The 23,160-nt window shown below is 53.8% G+C and overlaps 1 protein-coding gene across 1 annotated transcript in view; it reads right to left on the bottom strand.

Annotated features, from left to right (window-relative positions):
• Positions 1–7,562: 7,562 nt before the first annotated feature.
• Positions 7,563–23,160, bottom strand: part of LOC121352420 (speckle type BTB/POZ protein) — a 16,361-nt gene continuing 763 nt past the window's right edge. The window contains exons 2-10 of the mRNA XM_041465349.1: positions 17,544–17,676; positions 16,827–16,948; positions 15,413–15,564; positions 15,097–15,224; positions 13,058–13,235; positions 12,229–12,284; positions 11,611–11,733; positions 9,514–9,656; positions 7,563–8,650 (exon numbers count right to left, since the gene is read on the bottom strand). Coding sequence (XP_041321283.1) covers positions 8,506–8,650; positions 9,514–9,656; positions 11,611–11,733; positions 12,229–12,284; positions 13,058–13,235; positions 15,097–15,224; positions 15,413–15,564; positions 16,827–16,948; positions 17,544–17,621 — 1,125 coding nt within the window. The 5' untranslated portion in view covers positions 17,622–17,676 and the 3' untranslated portion in view covers positions 7,563–8,505. The remainder of the gene's footprint in view (positions 8,651–9,513; positions 9,657–11,610; positions 11,734–12,228; positions 12,285–13,057; positions 13,236–15,096; positions 15,225–15,412; positions 15,565–16,826; positions 16,949–17,543; positions 17,677–23,160) is intronic.

The following is a 23,160-nucleotide window of genomic DNA, read 5'->3' as shown; positions in this document are numbered from 1 at the left end:
AGAGCTCTGGGAGGGCTTTGCTGGCTGCTGGCAGAGTTTCAGGATGAGCTCCCACATCCAGCCAGGAGCTGCTTCCCAAAACCCAGGGAGCCTCCAAAATCCATGAGGAGACTTTTCCTCACAAAAGTTGGGAAAAGCTCTGGGAAATTTCACCTTTCCAGGAAATAACGGGAGCGAGGTTTGGATTGAGGAGGGGAGGGAGGGGGAAATGTGGGGAACTAAAAACATTCCCGAAGGACTCAGGTTTGTGGGAGGGAGGAGACACAAAAATCGTTAAAATCTCATTGAGGCGACACCAAAAAGAAACGAAAATAAAAAAAAATCCCAACACAAAAGTTGGAGAAATTGCAGAGAATCGCGGCCGGGAGAAGCCCCGGGAGCAGGAGGAGGCTCCAAGGATGCGCGGCTGCCGGAGGGATGGGAGCGCCGTTTCTAAGGAGACCAGGACGGGCCATTATTCCAGCCTGGAGAGGAGAATTCCTGCTCCTGGAGCCGGGGAGGAGCTGCAGGACCAGCAACGCCTGAGGAAAAAATCCCCGCATCCCAAAAGCATTCCCGGAGCCGCAGGGGAGGCAAAGCGGGGCCGAGCTGGAATCCAGGAGTTATCCCAGATTTCCCATCACAGCCAGATCCCAAAGCACGGCTGATGTCAAACAGTCCCAGTTTTCCAGCCGGTTCTGGGATTGTTTTCCCTCCCATCCACGGCACAGGACAAAGCTCTCCTGGGAAGGAGCTGCCACCACCAGCCTCTCCTCATCCATGGATTGTGCTCCTGTGTGGGAGGGAAAACCTTGGGAATCCCATCCCAAACCCTCTCCCAGCATTGGGGAGGGAAGGGAAGGGAAGGGAAGGGAAGGGAAGGGAAGGGAAGGGAAGCTGATCCCTGCCCGGATCCCAGTCCCGATCCCTGCCCGGATCCCAGTCCCGATCCCTGCCCGGATCCCAGTCCCGATCCCTGCCTGGATCCCAGTCCCGATCCCTGCCCAGTCCCCACCCCTGCCCCGCTCCCGGTGCCGCCGTTCCCGGGCAGAGGGGTGGGATCGGGAGCAGCTCAGGGCCGGGATTTCATTCCCAGGGAAGGAACGGGAATGCCCCGCGCCGCCCCGGGCAGGGAATAAAGAGCTCACGGTAGCACCGAGGCAGAGCCGGAGTTTTTTGTGGAAGTGTCCGCAGGGAGAGGGAAAACAAAACCTGGGGGTGGGAATGATGGGCACGATCCAGGCCCGAATCCAGCTCCTTCCTGGGAATGGGCTCCAGCTTTGGGCTGCCAGGACCTGGGCTCCCAGACTCCCTTTCTTTGGGCATTCCCAATTTCCTCCCCTTCCCCAGGAATCCAAACCTCAGGCTCCCATTTTTGTGGTATTCCCAATTTCCTCCCCTTCCCCAGACATCTGGTTTCAGTCTCTCACCTATTTGGGCATTCCCAGCTCCCGGGTATTCCCAATCTCCTCCCCTTCTCAGCCATCCAAATTTCAGGCTCCTATTTTTGGGGCATTCCCAACCTCCTCCCCTTCCCAGCCATCCAAACTTCCGTCTCCCACTTCCCCTGGCACATTCCCTCCTCCAGAAAAGACCAAAAAAAGCCACTTCCCTTCTCTTTCCCCCCACATTCCCTGAATCCAGAGCACCAGGCCAACTCCAAAAATTCCTTCCCACCCTCACAGGACAGGCCCTGCCCCGGAGCAGGGTTTGTACTTCCCAAAATTTGTTTATTCCCAAAATAAATCCCTTCTCCAGAGCTCTGGGAGGGCTTTGCTGGCTGCTGGCAGAGTTTCAGGATGAGCTCCCACATCCAGCCAGGAGCTGCTTCCCAAAACCCAGGGAGCCTCCAAAATCCATGAGGAGACTTTTCCTCACAAAAGTTGGGAAAAGCTCTGGGAAATTTCACCTTTCCAGGAAATAACGGGAGCGAGGTTTGGATTGAGGAGGGGAGGGAGGGGGAAATGTGGGGAACTAAAAACATTCCCGAAGGACTCAGGTTTGTGGGAGGGAGGAGACACAAAAATCGTTAAAATCTCATTGAGGCGACACCAAAAAGAAACGAAAATAAAAAAAAATCCCAACACAAAAGTTGGAGAAATTGCAGAGAATCGCGGCCGGGAGAAGCCCCGGGAGCAGGAGGAGGCTCCAAGGATGCGCGGCTGCCGGAGGGATGGGAGCGCCGTTTCTAAGGAGACCAGGACGGGCCATTATTCCAGCCTGGAGAGGAGAATTCCTGCTCCTGGAGCCGGGGAGGAGCTGCAGGACCAGCAACGCCTGAGGAAAAAATCCCCGCATCCCAAAAGCATTCCCGGAGCCGCAGGGGAGGCAAAGCGGGGCCGAGCTGGAATCCAGGAGTTATCCCAGATTTCCCATCACAGCCAGATCCCAAAGCACGGCTGATGTCAAACATTCCCGGTTTTCCAGCCGGTTCTGGGATTGTTTTCCCTCCCATCCACGGCACAGGACAAAGCTCTCCTGGGAAGGAGCTGCCACCACCAGCCTCTCCTCATCCATGGATTGTGCTCCTGTGTGGGAGGGAAAACCTTGGGAATCCCATCCCAAACCCTCTCCCAGCATTGGGGAGGGAAGGGAAGGGAAGGGAAGGGAAGGGAAGGGAAGGGAAGGGAAGGGAAGGGAAGGGAAGGGAAGGATTCCCAAAGGATTGGGATGCAATCCCAAAGGAAGAGGCTGGATGGCTCCTGCCAGGTTTTCCATGGCTGTGGGGGCTTTTCCAGCTCCAGGGGCTCCTCCCGAGGGCTGCAGGAGGTGCCTGCATCCCCTGGGATTGGGGAGCAGCTCCTGGGAGTGCTGGAACCCCGCACGGAGCATCCCGGTGCTGCTGGGACCCACGGGCAGGAGAAGCAGCGGGACAACGGCAGAGGGAAGTTTGGCAGGATGGAAAACACAGTTCAGACCTGGAATCAAACAGGGAAAGCTGTCAAGGCCAGGAATGGAAAACTCATCCAGCCCCAGCCCAAATCCCTCCAGACTCCGAGGGCTCAGCAGAGAATTCCCAGCTCAGATCCCAGCCCTGCCTGCAGTGCAAACTCCTCAATAATTCAGGCTGGGCTCGGGAGCCGCGGAACGCTCCCGGCTCCCGCGGGAACGGCTCCGAGAGGCTGGCATGGAGCAGCCCCCACCCCATTCCAGGGGGGCTCCCGGGCTGCTCCCACTTTCCGTGGAATTGTGGTGACTGTGGGAATCCGGGAATGCCTCAGAGGATAAAGCAGGGAGGGGGGAAGGATGGCACATTCCCAGGCTTTTCCAATGTCTCTGTTCCAAACTGCATCCAAAATGGCCACTTCCATCCAGGGGATTTCCCACGGGAGAGAAAATCCCACTGCGGGGGGAGAACAGCCCAGAGCGGGAGGGAACCCCGAGCTCCAGGCACCGGGGCTCTGGAATGTCGTGTCCTGTTCAGGAAAACACAATTCCAACGGCAAATCCAGGGAAGGGACGGCGCTGAAGGGGATTCCTGATGGATTCTGGGCAGGGAATGATGGACAAAGAGGGGTGAGGCAGTGCCGGAGCACCCCGGGGCCCTGCTGTGCCTGGGGAGCAGTTGGGCATCTCCTGGTGTTTTCCAAACCTTTGGAATTGCGGCCTGGTTTTAACTCTGCTCCCTCCCCTCGCCACAGGATCCAACACATCTCCCTGGATGCAGAAATCCAGCCTGGAATATTCCCATTCCCATCCCATTCCATCCCTGTTCTCATCCCATTCCCATTCCCAATCCCCATCCCATTCCCATTCTATTCCCATTCCTTTCCCATCCCCATTCCCATTCCATCCCCGTTCCCATCCCTGTTCTCATCCCATTCCCATTCCATTACCATCCCATTCCCATTCCTGTCCTCATTCCCATTCCCATCCCATCCCCATTCCCATCACTTTCCCATTCTATCCCCATTCCATCCCCATCCCCATCCCCATCCCCATCCCCATCCCCATTCCCATTCCATCCCCATCCCCATCCCCATCCCATTCCCATTCCCATCCCAATCCCCATTCCCATTCCCATCCCCATCCTCATCCTCATTCCCATCCCCATTTCCATTCTATCCCCATTCCCATCCCCATTCCCAATTCCCATCCCCATCCCCATTCCCATCCCATTCCCACCTGCTCCCATCTCCAGCTGTTTTTTCCCAGGAGGAAGCAGAGCCACTCCTGGATTTTCCCTCTTCCCGGCGCTGCTCCCCTTGGATTTTCCCGGCTTTTGGGATGCTCCAGCACTTTCCACGGACAGGGATTTGCTCATCCCAGCCCTGGGTCACAGCAAATGTTGGGATCTTTAATTAACGCCCTCCTTGGCTCGCCGGGCTCAGCCAGATGGAGCTTAATTTAATTAGGAGATTTTAATTACCCACAATGGCAGGGTTTCCAAACCACGGGCACGAGGTTTTGGGATCGGCCCCAATCCCCCCCGGAGCTGCCCACGGGATGCAGGGAATGCTGCTCACTGCTTTCCCAAAAACGGCTGGATCTGATCAGCATCCCAAGGAATTTTGGCCACACCCAAAAAAATCCATTGGGAAACTTTTCCAGCCCCAAAATCCTCAGCAGGGGCTGTCCCAGTTCTCCCAGTCTGGCCAGTTCAGCCCCCACCAGCTGCAGGAAATCCTTGCCTGTCCTGCTGTTCCTGGGGGAATCTGGGATCCGGGGAGCTGCTGCTGGGAGCAAGAGGATGACAATAAAGAAATCAAGTGAAAATAATAAAAAACAATAAAATAATGTGTCAATATGGAATAAAAATAAAAATTAAAAAATCTAAAAAAAAATTAAAAAGAAAATAAAAATAACAACAACAATAATAATAATGGTCATAGTAGTAATAATAAAAATAATAATACAAATAATTTTAAAAATAATAAAAAAAGATGATGATAATGATAATGATAATAATAATAATAATAATAATAATTCGCCCAAGAGGAGCCCTCGGTGCATCCTCTCCTCATTCCATGCCATAATTCCCCCTTCTTCTCCCTCAATTAACACAGCTCCTCCAGGGATTTGAATTATTCAGTCCCACGGATGGAATCCGATGGAAGGAGCAGCAAAAATCCCAATTCCACTTGAACCAAAACCGGGCTGGATTTCCCTGCCCACGCTTTGCCCAGGAAACTTCAAAAAGCCAAATCCTGCGGAGCTGCTCCTGCTTTATTTATCCAGTTTATTTTCCAAAAGCCTCCCAGGTCATTTATTTCCCCAATTATTTCGTGTGCTGCTCTTTTATTTTTCCCAGTTTCTTTTTCCTGCCCCACTCTCTCCCCCTTTTGGTGCATCCACAGCACCCCCAGCTTAAAATGAAATTAAATTAAAATTAAATTTATATTTATATTTCAATTAAATTTAAATCAAACACACCCAAGGATCTGGGATTGCCAAATTTCCTGCAGCCTGAGCCTGGAACTGCAGCCAAGGAGCAAAGTGGGCAGCAGGTCAGGAAAGAACAAATAAACCCAACCAAACCCTCTCTAATTAAATGTCTTCATATTAAATTTACTCCAAAAAAAAAGTCATTGGGAACTAGGGGGGGATTTGGGACACCAGGATGGAGAGGAAGGAAAACGGAGGGAGAATTTCAGAGAATAAATCCCAGGAAGTGGAGAAAGCTTCAGAAACTGAGAAAAAAGAAATTAAATCAAAAATTTGCTCCATTCCCTTTCCTGGGAGAGCTCCCACAGCCAGGAAAATGCTGCAGAAAACACCTGGGACAGCCAGGGACAAACAGGGACAAGCAGGGACAAACAGGGACAAACAGGGACAAACAGGGACAGGGAAAAGGGTCCGGGTCTGGATGCTCCGAGGGGCTGGAGCTGGGAGCAGGGACAGGACAGGGATCCAGGATCCATTCCAGGGATCCATGTCAAGAACCCAGGGAGCCATTCCAGGGATACTGGGAGCTGTTCCTGAGGGATCCAGGGATCCATTCCTGAGGGATTCAGGGATCCAGGGAGCCATTCCAGGGATTCTGGGAGCTGTTCCTGAGGGGATTCACGGATCTGTTCCAGGGATCCATTCCTGGGGGATCCTGGGATCCATTCCTGGGGGATTCAGGGATCCATTCCAGGGATTCAGGAACCCAGGGAGCCGTTCCAGGGATCCTGGGATCCATTCCTGGGGGATTCAGGGATCCATTCCAGGGATTCAGGAACCCAGGGAGCCATTCCAGGGATACTGCGAGCTGTTCCTGAGGGATCCATTCCTGGGGGATTCAGGGATCCAGGGAGCCATTCCAGGGATTCTGGGAGCTGTTCCTGAGGGGATTCACGGATCTGTTCCAGGGATCCATTCCTGGGGGATCCTGGGATCCATTCCTGGGGGATTCAGGGATCCATTCCAGGGATGGATCCATTCCTGGGGGATCCTGGGATCCATTCCTGGGGGATTCAGGGATCCATTCCAGGGATTCAGGAACCCAGGGAGCCGTTCCAGGGATCCTGGGATCCATTCCTGGGGGATTCAGGGATCCCCGGAGCTGCTCCCGGGATCCAGGGGAGAACAGGGAGAAGGAGGCACATCAAAGATGGCCCAGGGGGATGAGAGGTCCCTGCCTAATCCCTGAGCAAAGGGAGGAGCAGGAATTCAGAGCAGGAGCACGAGGTGCAGGCTCAGCCTGGCTCCTCTGAAGTAAATAAATTGGTAAATATTCCCTGTGCCTGTGGAATTCCCAGCTCTGGAAAGATGATGGGTAAATATTCCCTGTGGAATTCCCAGCCCTGGAAAGCTGGTTGTTAAATATTCCCTGTGCCTGTGGAATTCCCAGCTCTGGAAAGCTGATGGGTAAATATTGCCTGTGGAATTCCCATCTCTGGAAAGCTGGTCTGTAAATATTCCCTGTGCCTGTGGAATTCCCAGCTCTGGAAAGCTGGTCTGTAAATATTCCCTGTGCCTGTGGAATTCCCAGCCCTGCTCCCTGCCCTGGGCAGCCCTGCAGCAGCAGCCCAGTGGGGATCAGGGATCAGGGATTGGGAGAGGCTGGAATTGCCCCCGGCTGTGGGAGGCTCCAGCTGACACCAAAACCCGGGATTGGCTCGGGATAACAGCACGGAATGCTTGGGCATGGATGGATGGAAGGAGCTTCAACCCATCCAGGGACACCTCCAGGGAGAGGAACTCTCCTTCCTCCAGGGATGGAAAATCCAGGACAGGAGATCCCTGATCCATCCCCTGCTCAGATCCCTCTGGAACTGCTCCCATTCCCTTCCCAGGGGATTTGGGGCTCATCCCAACATTCCTGGGTGTTGTCCCTCGTCCCAGCCATCGTGAATCCCATCGGGATTGTCCTGCTCTCCCTCCTCACCTCCCGCCAGGTGCAGGCGAAGGGAAGGACCCAGGGCTGCAATCCTGCAGGAATCATGAAAAAAATCTGGAATTTTGGTCTCACCTGCAAGGAGAAACAACAGATTTGTATTGAAATTCCCTGTGCAACATTCCCAAAAAACCTCCCCTGGCTTCCAGGAAGCTCAGGGCACCAGCAGGACACGGCAGAGTCAGGAGAACCTGAGGAGGCTTAAAAAGGGAACAGAATTAAAAACCACCAACGAAAAGAAAAGGCCAGAGAAACCAACGGGTACAAAATAGGAATTATTTATATTTTCCAAAAGAAAAACAAAAAGAGTTCCCAGCTATTGAAACATCTCTGCTGTAAGAAGTGACTAAATAGAAAGGGACAGGGCTGGCCCCAGACAGCCAGACCAGGTACAAACAGTGTAAGAATCACGGAGCAACCCAGGGACGTCGCACGCGGCCGTCAGCAAGAGTGAAATTCATCCTGGGGGGGTTTTGGGTTTTTTCTTTTGTTAAAAAAACAGGGAGGAAAGGGGAAATAAAGCAGGGGGAAACGCCCAGAGCATTTCCCACAATGTTTAAAACAGAAACCGTCGGTGCTGCTCTCGGCTCGAGGGGTCTGCAGTCCTCTCCCAGCACAGCCTTCACCGCCCCTCGCGCTCCGAGCTGACATTTCATAGAAAAAGGGGGTTTTGAACCATTTTTTCTGTTTGCAGTGGACACACAAGTGCTAAAACAGCAAATTCATCTCCTGGCCGAGGGCAGCGGGGCACACGCACGTCCAGCTCAGCTCGGCCGCCAGGACTTTCGGAACGTTTGCCATAAATACTCCTGGAGGTTTCCTCCCCAAAACCTCGGTGGAACTTCTGCCTTCACTCCTCCAAAGCGAGCAGAGTCCTCTGCCCCAGGCATCCCACACACACAGAGCCCCGGGCCGGGGGTCCCGGGGGAACAGCCGGATCCTGGAGGGCCTCAGGCGGGTGCAAGGGAACACACAGACACAGGGAATCGCAGGAACAGCCCCAGAGCCCACCCTCCCCCCTTTTCCCAAAGTTTCTCGGTGCTGTTGGACAAAGTCTGGATGTCACACGGAGCAGCCTCTTCCCCCCAACAACAGAGTCCAAGCTCCACAGGCCTCGCCGGCTCCCCGGTGGTCAAGGGCTGGGCAGCAGCGGCAGCAGCAGCTGGGGCCGCTTCCAGAAAAGCTCGGGATGAGGGCGGGCGGCTTTAGGATTGCTTCAGCCGCTTGCGGGGCGGGCCCAGGAACGGGCACTGCGCCGAGGCCAGCGAGCGGTAGGCCTCGGCCACCAGGTGGGGGTGGGACACCACCATGGACTTCCAGCCCGACGTCTCCATCACGTCCGAGGCGTGGCTGCAACACACACGGGCGCAAACTGGGATTGGGGACCAGGATAACAGGAGCAGCCCTCCAGGCTCTTCCCAGGGCCCTGAGGAACTCGGGGGCTTCCTCCTCCTGGGCTCTCTCAGGTGTCTGAGGGGTTTGGCCCCATTCCAGGCTTGGAGCTCAGGAGGAAAAGCTGCAGCAGATTCCAGGTGGGATGGCAGAACACAGAGCTCATCCCAAGGCCAGCTCTGGGCACAGGAATGCTTTAAATCGATATAAAAAGCACTGGAAGAACTGCACTGAGTGACAGAAATGTTCCATTTATTAAAGCTTGGCAGGGATTTTCCATCTGCTGCTGGAATGAGAGCTGGAATCAATCCCTCAGCATCAAATCATGGAATGCTTTGGGGTGGAAGGACCTTAAAGCTCATCCAGCTCCATGGGCAGGGATGGCTCCTGCTATCCCAGGCTGCTCCCAGCCAGGACAATTCCAGGATCAGAACTCCCTGATCCTGCCCTGCCTGCACCTTCTGGTGATCCCAGGAAGCTCCAGAGCAGCTCCCAGGCTGTTCCCACTCTGGACAACCCCAGGGGACAAGGCTGACCTGGGACTGGGGCAATTCCACGAGTGGAATGCTGGATAAACCACGGATCACAGGGAGGGAACTCAAAAATGACAGAGGAGAACCTTCCCTGCATGGGCCAGGGCAGGAGAGAGCCCTGCTGCTCCCAAGGAACAGCTAACAGCAAATCCTGGAATCTTGGGATGGGAGGGAACCCAACCTTGGTTTGTTTGGCGTGAGCAGTGAGAGAGGGAAGGGGAAAAGGGGGAAAGGGGAAAAGAAAAGGGGAAAAGGGGAGGGTTTGTCCATCCTGGAGCAATTACTCACTAATTAATGAAGTCCACAGCCTGGGTTTTGAGCTGGTCTGCGCTGTGCAGGTCAGCCAGGATCAGGATCTCAGCTGCGTTCTCCACGGACAGGTTACTGCAGAGAGCATCCTCACACATCACCTTCAGCCTCTCCAGGGCATACTGGGACAAAAACATGGAATTACACCTGGAATTACCCCTGGTACTGCAGAGAGCATCCTCACACATCACCTTCAGCCTCTCCAGGGCACCCTGGGATAAAACCATGGAATTTCAGCAGGGAACACCTCAGGGGGGTGTAGCCTGGAATGTTCTGTGCCCTGAGCTGGGATCCATTTGTGGGATCTTTGCCAAAGGATCAGCTCCATCACTATAAATTGATTAATTGGCTAATTGATTTTGGGTTGTGACTGAGATTTCCCCCTGTGGAGATTGGATTTAAATGCAGAATTCCAGCTCATGAACCCCATTTTCCCTGAAGCCTGGCTGATAACAGAGGCAGAGCACTCGGAGTTTTCTCTGGCAAATTGAGAGGGCAAATCAAATTTCTTTGCTAATCTGTCTCAATAAATAAAGCAGTTTATGGGGCCAGCCATGAGTTTGGATAATTGCCTGTCAGAGCCTCGAAATGTAACAAATAAAGCTGGGCACTCTCCTGCTGCAGATGGAACATTCTCCTCCATCTAGCCACTTTTTAGTTTCATTTTTGCTACAAATAACTCATTTTTAATTACATTGTTGGCCCCGAGTGGCCGCTGTGGGCTCTCAGCAGCAACATTTCCCCTTCTTCCTTTTTTTTTAATTCCACCTCAGCTCCCCCCAGCCTCCTGCACTGGGAGCTCCTGAAGTTGAATTTTGGTTGGTTTTGGGCTAATTACAGCTTTTTCCTAAGAGACAGCAGAGCTCTGAGGGAGCTGCTTCAGTCCCCGGGGTAAATACTGGATGCTTTATGTGCTTTCATGGAGGAGTTTTTTATTCCTGTTTTTAAGACACACAATGAGCTGCAAAGGGAAAAGCAAAGCTGTGTTAAAAGGCAGGAAAGTCAGAATTAAAGCTCTCCCTGCCCTAAGTGCTGCTCCTCCAGTCAATACCTTGGAATACTGGATAAATGTGGGGATGGGTGTGGCCACTCCTGGAATCTCCTGGCTCGGATTCCCACCTCAATCCCAGCTGGAATGGAGCTTTTCCCCCTGACCCAGCCTGGGATGGAGCCCAGGGACACAAAGCACCCCCAGCCCAAAGCCCCCAGCCCAGGAGAATCCCAGGAGCAGGGCAGAACCCCAGGATTCCAGGAGCTGGGAAAATCCCAGGATTCCAGGAGCAGGGCAGAACCCCAGGATTCCAGGAGCAGGGCAGAACCCCAGGATTCCAGGAGCTGGGAAAATCCCAGGATTCAGGCTCCAGATTGGATCTTTCCCTAGCACTGAGTCACTTCTAAGGGGAAAAAAAAGAAGAAAAAGGGAATAGTTTGGGTTGTAAATGATGGATTTTCAGGGGTTAACAGAGCTCTCACTCCCATCTCTGGGGCTGCAAAGGGATGGGGAAGAGCCCCAGGGAATTCCAGCAGAACCCCAGGGAATTCCAGCAGCTCCCAGGAGCAGCAGGGACTGGCACTGCAGCAGGAAAACCAACACCATTTCCCACTCCTGGGTTTCCAGAGCCTCAGGGCTGACAGGAGGCAGGGCAGGAGGAGAACTGTTTGTCCAGACTCTGCACTGCTCCGGGGATTTGGGAATAACCACATGGAAAAACATCCCTGGGTCTGCTCTGTAATTGTCTCCTCAGCCCAGCTCGGATCATGCTGAACAGGCTCTTCTGGGAGCTCCAAAAAATCCTTAAAAATGAGCAGTAGAGCAAAAATTCCTGATGGTTTAATGGGAAGATCTGCAGCAGAGTCCTCTGGACGCTTCAAAAATACTTAAAAATGAGCAGTGGAGACAGAAATCCCTGATGATCTGTGCAGCTCCAGGTGTGTTTCTCTGTCAATCTGCTGGTCCAGGGGTGTTTCCAGGTTTCCCTGGAAGCCTCAATTGCCCATCCCAGGGCTCTGGGAGCACTGTGGAAAGGAAATCCCATGGCATTCCAGCTCCCCAGCACCCATAAACCCCGAGTTTACCTTGTCAGCAGCTGCCAGCAGATCATCAGCCATCTTGTCCAGGTTTGGGGCCTTCCCAGTGTAAATGAAACACATCATTTCCTTGAAAACCTCGGGCTCCACGTCGTTGATCTCAACCCGGTTCTGCAAGGGGGAAACGGAGCCTTTTGGGGTCTGCCAAGGGGCTCCAGGGCTGCTGCTACCCCAAAACCCCTCAGTGCCACAGGGAAATCGGTTACAAGGAGTTGAACTTGAGAATGAAAGGGGAAAAATGGGGAAAAGGAGAGGGAAAGGAAGGGGGAAAGGAAGGGGAAAAGGAAAGGGAAAAGGAAAGGGGAAAAGGAAAGGGGAAAAAGAAGGGGAAAAAAAGAAGGGGAAAAAGGAAGGGGAAAGGAAGGGGGAAAGGAAGGGGGAAAAGAAAATACATGGATGGAGTAAAAATAACTGCAAGCTGTATCCCACATTCTCCCTGTGCCCCCCCAGCCTCCTTCCCCAGGGAACAAAGGGACAGCTGATCCCAGATCCCTCCTTCCCTGCTCCCTTCAGGAGCAGAGGTGCCCCTGTGTGAGAGGAGGATCCCACCAGGGACCACCTGAGCAGGACCTTTCCCTGCTGGGGAGCCCCTCCCCTGGCTCTGACCTTTTTGCTCTCCTCCATCTCGTGCTCGAACATGGCGCTGAACACCGGGGAGCGCGCTGCGGGGGGAACGGGACGCGCTGGGAATGCTCTGGCAAGGGCTGGCTGCTGCTGCCAGCACCTGCCCAGCTCCCAGCACTGCCCGGAGGAGCTGTGCCTGCTCCTGAATCCCTGTCCCAGGCCAGGCTGGATGGGGCTGGGAGCACTCTGGGATTTTGGAAGGTGTCCCTGCCACGGATGAGCTCTGAGCTCCCTTCATCCCCCCCCATTCCCTCCATCCCAAACCATTCCTTCCCCTGCCTCCATCCCAAACCAATCCCTCCATCCCAAACTACTCCTCCCCCATTCCCTCCACACCCCCAATCCCTCCATCCCAAACCATTCCTTCCCCTGCCTCCATCCCAAACCAATCCCTCCATCCCACACCACTCCCCCCCATTTCCTTCACCCCAAGCTGTTCCCTCCCATTCCCCCATTCCCTCCATCCCAAACCTTTCCATTCCCTCCCATTCCCCCATCCTAAACCATTCCCCCCTATTCCCTCCATCCCAAACCACTCCCTCCCATCCCAAACCAATCCCTCCATCCCAAACCAATCCCTCCCATCCCAAACCAATCCCTTCCACCCCAAACCAATCCCTCCCATCCCAAACCAATCCCTTCCACCCCAAACCAATCCCTCCCATCCCAAACCATTCCCTCCATCCCAAACCAATCCCTCCCATCCCAAACCATTCCCCCCACTCCCTCCCATCCCAAACCAATCCCTCCCAAACCACTCCCCCCACCCCAAAGCCCTCCCCATCCCCGAGGGCAGGCGGGGCACACCCACCTGCCAGGATGGCTTTGTGGCCCTTGAACTCCTGGCCGGCCACGCAGAGGCAGCAGTCGGTGAAGCGCGAGTTCTCCCAGAGCCCGCCCAGCTCGTCGGCCAGGCGGCACTCGGGCACCTTGACCATGTTCATGGTGTTCTGGCCCGAGATGTTCACCGAGTCCTGCACCACGCTCACCTGGGGACAGGGACACTCGCACTGCCCTGGCCCTGCAGCAGCCTTTGCTCCCAGGGCTCACCCGCAGCCCTCGCTTCAGGCACCGAGGGGTTAAAAACTCTGACTTTTAAAGGATCCTTTGCAGAGATCCCTGCACCAGGGTGTCCATCCCAAATCCCAAACCCCACCACTGGATTTCCCTCCCAGCCCCACTCTGTCCGTGCAATCCATGAGGAGGTTTCTGAAGGAAGTGGAACTGGATTTTTGCTCTTTCCTGATTTTTTCCAGACACCACACCTGACCCAGTTTCTCCTTCCATGCTTGTGAAACCTTCCCAATCAATAATGCAACAGCCACCACTCCAGGGGAAACGAGGGACACACAGAGCTCCCAGAGCCCAGCACAGACCCCACAGGGCAGTGGCTGACCCCTCAGTGCCCTTCCAGGAGAGCTAAATATTCCACAGCACAATTAAACCCCACTCCAGACTGAGTTCAGCAAAGCCCAGCTTATGCCAGACAGCGAGGGACATCTGGAGGAGGCAATTCCCAATCCCTGCTCCAAGGTGAGGAATCTCCTCCTCGTTGGGAGCCTGTGCAGCACCAGCCCCGTGGTTAAAGCAGAGGCCAATTAGCAAAGCTCAGTGATTAACTGTGCCCTGCTGCAATCAGGAGTGATGGAGGGCAAGCAGAGGTGAGGCCATTCCCTGGATTTGCTGTCCAGCCCAAGGTAAATTCCAGTTCTGGTCACGACCAGTGGCCAAGGGAGAGCAAGGACAGCCAGGGAAGCTCCACAGGGTGGGAAAGGAGAAGGGAAGCAGGAAGGAAAAGGAAAAGGAAAAGGATCCCAGCCTTGGATGCCAAACTAGGTAAGGATTTGTTCCTGCCATGCCAGACTCTCCTTTCTCCTCCCATTTTGTGCTCAAGGAAGGGCTCCCTCCATCCCTAGGAATTTCTGCTGCTGATCAAACATCCTTGAGATGTTTGTTCGTTTAAACGTGTGTATGATTATGATGGCCAAAACCTGAAAAAAAAACCCACCCAAAAACAAACCAAAACCCCTCCAAAAATCCCAGCTGTCAAAGGACTTTGAAGCCCTTCTTTTATTCCTGAAAGAAAACACAGCAAAAGAAAAGACTCCCAGAAAAAAAGTGCAGGAGATGCAAGGAGAGAACAACTTGTTCTGCTCTCTTCTGGTAGAAAAAAAAAAACAGCTCCAGGAGGGGGTTTGCAGTTAAAAAGACAATGGGAGAGAGGCAGAAGAAGCTCTGAAGACACTAAATTAGAGTTTCTATTTGCTCATTAAGGTTTTTCAACTTAAATCTCTGGGTTTGGAAATAACTGGCTGCATCTTTGCCTGGAATAGCACAAGTGAAATAATAACGACGTTGTAGAAAAACACAAACACAATGACCAGAAAATGGTGATTACTGCAAAATCCCCTTTCCTCACATTTTCCTCTTTGCTGGCTGTGCAGACACATTGAAGGAAATAAAGAGAAGCTCTCTTTTATTGAGCAGGGCAGTTCTCAGTGCAGATCCAGGCTGTGATTATCCCAAGCAAGCCCCAAATCAAGGAGCACAAACAGAGGGATGGGAACACCAAAGTACCAGGAAATGATCCTCAAACCTGCCCAATTCCCACCATCATTCCAGGGAAAAGCCGAGCAGGAAGCAGAGGGATGAACCAGGCAGAGAAAAAGGCACAGGCAGAGCAGAGAGCCCCAGGGTCAGAACACCCAGCAGTGATCCTGACCCGTGAGGGGGGTGAGGGAAGGGCCAGCCCTGCCTGGGCTGGGGAGCTCTGTGGGGCTGGGGGAGTTCTGTGGGACTGGGGAGCTCTGTGGGGCTGGGGCAGCTCTGTGGGGCTGGAGCAGGGCTCACCTCACAGAACAGGGTCAGTTTGTCATCTGGCAGGAGCCCGTTGGCCTCGTCCAGCAGGAAATCTCTCCTGATGAACTTCTTGAATCCCCAGTCCTTGCCTTGCACGAAGCGATAGGCGCGCTGGCTCTCTGCGGGATCGGCCTGGCTTAACCCGGGCCAGGGGCACAGCAAACCCCAAACCCTGGCCCAGCTCATCCCACGAGGGGTCTCGCCCACCCCAGAGGGATTTCCCTCCCCCAGAGGGGTCTCATTCTCCACAGGAGGGGTCTCACCCACCCCAGGAGGGGTTTCCCTCCCCCAGAGGGGTCTCACTCACCCATGGCCTTGGTCTCCTCTCCCTTGGCGTTGAGGATGGAGAACTTGAACTTGGCCCTGACCTCGCTCTTGGGGCAGCTCACCAGCAGCAGGTACAGGGACAGGTAATCCTTGCTCTCCTCGTCCAGGCCCTTGGGGTTCACACGTAAACACCTGGAAAAGGGGGATTGGAAATGTCAGCAGGTCAGGGATGCCTCCAAAGGAAAGGCACTTGTCACATCTGCACAGCAAACAAGGGCTGATAACAACCCCTGAGCCCCAGGGGAGCACCGGGGCTGAAAGGAGCAGAGCTGGGGTACAGCTGCACCCCCACACTGAGAAAAACACCCAGGAATTATGGGCAGCCCACCAAATCCCTAGGGAAAAGAGCAGGGAGAAGGGCTGGAATCACTGAGAAGCCCCCTGGATACCAATCCTCACAAAAGGAAAGGGAAATAAATAAAATGGAGGCAATGGGCTTGAGGAAGTGCAACAAATGTAGAGAAATGGTTGATAAAATGCCACAGGAGGCAACTGCAAGGAACAAGGGATTTCTGGGAGTCTGGTGGTTCTTCAACAAAAAAAAAATATCAGGGTTAAAAGGAAAAACTCCTCCTGTGTGAAGAAAAGGCAGGAAGAGGCTCTTCCATGACCTGAAACATGACACAGAATCCACCAAGAACAAAAAGCAGACAGATAATGAACAGCTCCCACACACAGGGACCAAATCCACAGATCCAGATGTTCCAGGGAGGGCTGAGAGCAGAGGGGACAAAGGTGACAGGAACAAAGGCAGGCCAAGGAAAGCACAGCTCTGCCACCCAAAGGAGGGAACTCACACTGTATCCCATGGATACAATTCATCCAGGGGCTGCTTTCCCACCAGTGGTACTGAAAAGAGAAATTCTGAACCACTCAGCAGCAGGATAGAACCAGGAATCAGAGCCCATGGATGCACCAGGACACGGCTCAGAGCAGACACAGGCTCTGAGCAAAGTCCACTCTCAGTTACTGGAAATGATTGAGGCCTCAGGGAAGATAAGGAAGGTTTAGAGGAAAGGGAAAGGCCCCAAATGAGGTCACCCTGAAGAGGCAGCAGCTCCTGGGCAGAAGCAATGAGAGGACATTGGCACAATCCCTGTGTCCTCCATGGCCACAAAATGCAGCCACTCACAGAAAGGGAATTCACAGCAGGAAAAATTCACTTTTGAACCCCATGGAGCATGAGGGGCTGGAACTGGGAGGGTGAAATGGGCTGTGCACCCTCACGGCCTCACCTGGGCTCGTCACAGAAATCGGTTTTGAGGGTAAATATTGGGTTGTGTGCAAACACTGCTGAGGCAGGGGGGTTTCATGTGCAGGAGAACCACGTTTCCATGGACTGCCCTGCCCCCAAGCCCACCCAGCTGGGATGAACCCCTCTCCCTGGGCCTCACCACTTGAGTTTGTCGTTGGCTCCAGAGGAAAAGGTCGAGCTCTTGATGACCTCCCCCATCTCCTCACGGCAGAAGCTGAAGTTGTTGATGGTCCACATGTAGGAGAACTTCACCACCTTGATCTGGATGGAGAGAACAGGAGCTTTAGGGTCAGCCCTGCCCATCCCACAGGGACAAAGTGCAGCCCCCCAGCTCTGGGTGGGGGACCTGGAATTGCAGGAATGGCTCCAGGGGCTCCTGCAAGGTCAGGGAGCATCGGCTGCTCCTGTGTGACAACTGCAGTGTGGGGCTGGTGGAACTGCCCTGTGTGGAACTGCTGTAATTGCTCTGTGTGCAACTGCTGTGTGTAACTAGAGTGTGTAACTGCAGAGTGTGATTGCTGAGTGTAACTTCAGTGTGTAACTCCCTCATGTAAATGCCCTGTGTGTAACTGCCTGTGAGTACCTGCACACCCAGCAGGCCTCACAGCCCCCCAGAGCCCAGGAGCACAGCCCAGGGCAGCTGACCTGTGTGTAACTGCAGTGTGTAACTCCCTGTGGAGCCCAGGAGCCCTTGTGTGTAAATGCAGTGTGTGTATGCCCTGTGTGTAACTCCCTGTGTGTAACTGCAGTGTGTAAATGCCCTGTGTGTAACTCCTTGTGTGTAACTGCAGTGTGTAAATGCCCTGTGTGTACCTGCACACCCAGCAGCCCCCCGGAGCCCAGGAGGGCAGCTGACCTGTGTGTAGCACCAGCTCTCGGCCACGGGCCCGCTGGACATCTCAGCCGGAGGGGGGGGACTCGGCACCCTGGACATCGCCAGCTTGGAATCGGGCAGGGCACAGGCGGCAGGAAACGGAGCTCAGCTGCACCTGGGGGAGAGAGGAACACCAGAATCAGCAACCAGCACGGGAACGGGGCTGAATTCACCTGGGGGAAAGAGAGAGGAACACCAGAATCAGCAACCAGCACGGGAACGGGACTCAATTCACCTGGGGGGAACCACAGAAATCAGCAACCAGCACGGGAACAGGGCTGAATTCACCTGGGGGAAAGAGAGAGGAACACCAAAATCAGCAACCAGCATGGGAATGGGGCTGAATTCACCTGGTGGAGAGAGGAACACCAGAATCAGCAACCAGCACGGGAACGGGGCTGAATTCACCTGGGGGAAAGAAAGAGAGGAACCACCAAAATAAACCAGCACAGAAATGGGGGCTCAGCTGCACCTGGGGGGCACAGAGGGACAGAAACCATCAGAACTGAGGACAAATCAAACCAAACTCGAGGAGTTCAATCTCCCAGCACACAAATTTCTCTCTCCCACTAAACACCCTCAAAATGTGATGTTACACTGGAAGGTTTCATTGAAACATTTCCAGCAAACACAAAGCACCCCAAAGGCCAGCCTGGAGCCCAGGATTTGGCAGAGGGAAGAGCCCAGGCTGAGCCTTCTGCTCACAGCTTTGTGTCCTGCAGCACCTCACACACAACGGGGTCATGATTCCTCCAGCAGGAGCAGCAGCCAGGGAAGGCAGGCAGGGTTTTTGGGATTGGCCACCTGTCTGCACGCTGAGCTACAAGATGGTCAGGGATGGAAAGGCTTCAGCAGGAGGAAATGCAGGGAATGAATAAATAAACCATGAGAGCGGGCCATGAAACTGGATTTTGTTGTTAAAATTGCAGTAAATTCCAGTGGTTTAGTTTGTAATTAACACCTTTTTACTCGTTGCCACGCAAGGTGTTCTGATCTCTGAAAAGAAAAGTTCTATTTAAGAAGAGTTAAAAGGATGGATTAAAAGAAGACATAAAACCAAATTAAAATAACTTTGGAGTCCCCTGAAACAGCAGTTCCATGGCCCCTCCACACATCCCTGGCCAGAAGGTGGGAATGAAACCTCCAGCCACAACCAGGTCTGCTCCCTGACAGGGAATTCTCCATTGGCTGGGTTTGCCTGCTCAGGACACTCCAGATGTCACCAGGTGTCACCTCCCCAGCAGTGCTGGCACCTCTGCACTGGAGCTGGATGGAAAAGCACGGCAGGCACAGAGGTTTGAGGGAAATGTTTGGGAAATAATTCAGATATCACGGCTCAGGAGAGGCAGGGGCACACGTCAGGCACAGGCAGAAATATCAAAACACAGGAAACAAAACAGAAAATATTATTTTATGGCCCCCTGTGTACAGTGAGAGTTTGCTACTCCTTGGCTATAAATAACAAACTCCTGGCTCGAGCCAGAGTTAAAATCACAGCTCAGAGCAGAGCGATTCTCACCCCATTCCCAAGCACTTCCAGATGGAGACATTCGATCCGAGGGCAGAGCCAGAGCACCTGGGGAAGCACAGGAAATGTTCCCTTGTCACCCTGTCCTGCCAAAATCCCCTCCCGGCTCCACAGCTCAGCTCTGCCTTCAGCATGGAGATCCCTGAGCCCTCACCTGCCACAGGTGGGCACAGAAACCCAACACAGAATCCCAGAACAGACTCCAGAATCACTGGACTTTTGTCCCAAAAATCGGTCATTTTCTGCCTCTCAGGATAAACCGACTCCTTCCTAAGAAACGCAGCAGAAATTCCCGGGAATTTCCACTTCCAGCCAGGTTTATTCACGGAAAGGGAATTCAGGGGAGACTGGGAAGGAAGGAGATTTTTAATTGAGGGGTTCAAAGGCTGAGTGGCTGCTCCTGGGGCCAGCAAAGCATCAAAGGGAGAGGGAGCAGGACGGGATCACGGAGCAGGAAAACAAGGGATGAGGCAGGAAAAGCTCCTTCACTCCCTGCACCCTTCAAAGGCTCGGGAAGGACAGCAGAAGGTTGGCTTTGGAACGGGAAATGGGAAAAGGGCAGGGAATGAAAGGGCAGAGCTCTGCTGGCCCTGCCAGGCCGGTGCCACCCCGGGGGCTGTCCCCTCCAGGAAATCCCAGGCAGGGATTTCACCTGGTGAAAAGCCTCTGCATGACACGATCCAAAATGTCCCTGAATGCCATCAAATTCAATGTTTATACCCTGAGCACTCCAGAGTATTTTCACCAACGTTACTGACCTTACAGGACCCCTAATATCTAAAATTAGCCCATTTTCAGATTAACCTCTGGACTTCTGCTGTGTTTAATTCTGTCCCAGGTGTGCACAAGGCCATTCTCTGCTGCTGGAAAATTATTTCTGTTATCACAAGTTGGATCAATTTTCAAAGCCCCAGCACTGCTGTGTTTAATTCACAGCCCGAGTGTGACACCAGACCCAGCCTCAAATGCACAATTTAAACCTTGTACTTGTGCCTAAAGCCAGTTTTAAATCCTAAACCAGAACCTTCCCAGGAGGATCTGTAACACAGGTTGAGAAAAGCTGAACCGAGTTCTCAATATGAAAATTTCAGCCCTATTTTCTCTAAAATCAGCAGATCCTCTCGGGTTCTGCTGCATCCATGACCAAACCAGCACCTTCCAGATGGGAATGTTTAATCCCTGCCATGATCCTGACTTTATGAACTCTACAGATGCCTAAAAATAAACTTTATAAACTCCACAGATGTCTAAAATTCCCTGGAGCCATGAGGCCAGCGACACCTCGGATCACAGCAGTGCAAGCCCTGCCTGCAGCCAGAGAATTCCCTCCAGGACACCCAGGAGTTCCCCAGAATTCCCCAGGCACTGACCACAGTCGGTGCTTTGGTGCCTTCCCAGCCCGAAAAACGTGGAGGGAAAACCCCAAAACAACGCCAGCTCCCCCAGTTCCAGCTCATCCCTGCTCCTTCTCCTCCTCCTCAGCTGTGCACAGCAGCACAGAGACTTCTAGAACCTCTCCTGGAACAGCAAAACCCACAGGGATCACCCACAGCTCCTGGCCCTGCACAGGACATCCCAAAATCCCATCCCAGGGCAGCCTTGGGAATGTGTCCATTCCCTGGGGAGCCGTTCCAGTGCCTCACCACCCCTCTGGGGGAAGAGCTTTTCCCTAAAATCCACCCTAAATCCCTAAAATCCACCCCAAATCCCTCCTGACACAGCCCTCGGGTCCTGTCCCTGCTCACCAGAGAGAAGAGCTCAACACTCAATTTCCACTCAACTTCCTCCCACAGCAAGCACTGAAGGGACATTAAAAACACAAAAACAACAACAAAAAGAACCCAGTCTGTTTCCAGATCAGTTTCTGAGCACCAGCAGCTCCTCTGCCTCCTCGGGGGTACAAACACCTCACCCCAGAGCAGCTTCCTGCCCCATCAGGTGTTTCTGGACTCGGCCACACGTTTTCATTCCAGGGCTCCCAACCCCAAGCACAGACTCCCAGCAGCAGCTCCCGGACTGAGAGTGAAGGAGCAGCTCTCTCACTGAAAGGGATTTGGCCGTTCCTGTTTGTTTATTTTGGGCTTTCTCCATTTTCCGACAGGTTTCTGCCGTGTTTCCTCTCTGTGCCGAGCAGCAAAGCCCAGCAGAGCGAGGCTGAGGAACCAGAGAGATCTTACATAACCCTCCAGCCGTGCAGCAGACCCAGCTGGGAGCAGGGATCCCACAGAATTCCCTGGAATTCCCAGCATGGAGCTCCCCCAGCACAGCACCAGCTCGGGGAGCAGCAGCACTCCCTGCAGGGATCACCCTGGCACTGGGATGGTTCTGGGTTCCAGGTGGGCAGGAGTGAGCAGCAAACCCCACAGGGATCACCCTGGCACTGGGGTGATTCCCAAATCCGAGATGGGCAGCAAACCCTGCAGGGATCACCCTGGCACTGGGGTGATTCCCAAATCCGAGATGGGCAGCAAACCCCACAGGGATCACCCTGGCATTGGGGTGATTCCCAATTCCCAGGTGGGCAACAAACCCCACAGGGATCACCCTGGCATTAGGGTGGTTCCCTATTCCCAGGTGGGCAGCAAACCCCGCAGGGATCACCCTGGCACTGGGATGATCCCAGTTCCCAGGTGGGCAGCAAACCCTGCAGAGAAGTGCTGGGCACTGCCAGGAGCAAGGCTGGGACGTGCCCATCACAACAATCCCACCGGGAACACGCTCGGCCCGCAGTCCCTGCCCAGGAGAGGCTCAGGACACTCCCAGATTAACCCCGGTGCAAACTGGGCCAGGAGCTGCCCAGTTAACTGGTTTAACATTCAGCACCGCAGCCTCCTCCACAGGAAAGCAGCACGAAACTGGAGTAAGGATGGCACAAACACCATGGGTTTTTAACCACTTCACTGTGGGCTGGGCTGGCAGTGATGCCTCACTTTAATCCCCCTCCCTGACCTGTGTTTGTGCCCAAATCTCCGGGATTTTGGGGAGAAAAGGGGTAGCTTTACAACAGGAACTCCACTCCAGAGAATGAGGCTGTGAAATGTGGCAGCAGTTTCCATTTGATGGGCACAGTCCTGTGCCACTGTCCCCTGCTGATGGAGGGACAGGATGACACCCTCCGAGCACTCTGCTGCCGGGCTGTCCTGAGCTCAATCCCACCCATAACAAAGTAACAAAAAGGGACAAAAAACCCATCTGTTTTTTCTTCAGGATGCAACAAAACAAGGGAAAAAATGACACCACGTCGTTGTGGGCAGCTGGTTGGAAAATGTCACTGAAAGAGAAATCAGGTGGATGTTTTACTGAAATAATTCAGGGTTTAGAGTTCTGTTGTATAAAGTATAAATAAGTGTCATTCTTCAAACTCTCACAGGGCTTCACAACAATCCACCACTTAGAACTCCAAAGGCAAAGTGAAAAAAAGAGGAAATGAGGGAAGAGTGTTTCTTTTCCTTATGTCAGGACAATGCTCTAGAACCACAACACAAACACATTCAGCCATGCTGAGTTAGAGCGAGCTGACAGCAGATCTCATCACACCTGAGATCTTCCTGCCTCTCCAAGAACTCCTGTCAGACCCAGACAATTCCAGCTCCCACTCCAGGCGCTCTGTTTTCCCTTTGGAACACCAGGAATGCGGACGATCCTTGGCAGCAGCAGCGCTCCAGGACGGCCCCAGCTCCCCGGGAAAGGGAATTATTTCCCTTTCCACACTGCAGGATGATGCACCATTTCCTCCAAACAGCACCACAGGCCCGACACTCGCCCGGGGAGCACGGCCGCGATCCCGGCTCCCATTCCCAGCGAGCCCAGCTCGGCTCCTGCCTCGGGAACGGGCTCCCGTTGCCACAGGCCACAACCTGTCACCCCGCACCGCCTGATGCTGCTGCTCCTCATCCCGGCGCTCGCACTCCGGCCCGCTCCGCTGCTTCCCACTCGTGCTCCCTCAGCCGGCTCCGGGCACCCCACAGCCCCTGTCCCCCAGCCTGGCCATCTCCAGGAATCCCCGCTCCAGGTTTTTCCCCAACTTTTCTCCGCCGCCCCCCGCCCCCCCACCCCACTCGTCCCTCAGGC

The sequence above is a fragment of the Pyrgilauda ruficollis genome, unplaced genomic scaffold, assembly GCF_017590135.1.
Source record: "Pyrgilauda ruficollis isolate IOZ18807 unplaced genomic scaffold, ASM1759013v1 scaffold189, whole genome shotgun sequence".
In the NCBI taxonomy this organism is placed as follows: domain Eukaryota; kingdom Metazoa; phylum Chordata; class Aves; order Passeriformes; family Passeridae; genus Pyrgilauda; species Pyrgilauda ruficollis.
Note: the sequence above shows the minus strand (reverse complement) of the source record. Positions and strands in the feature narration are given on the sequence as shown.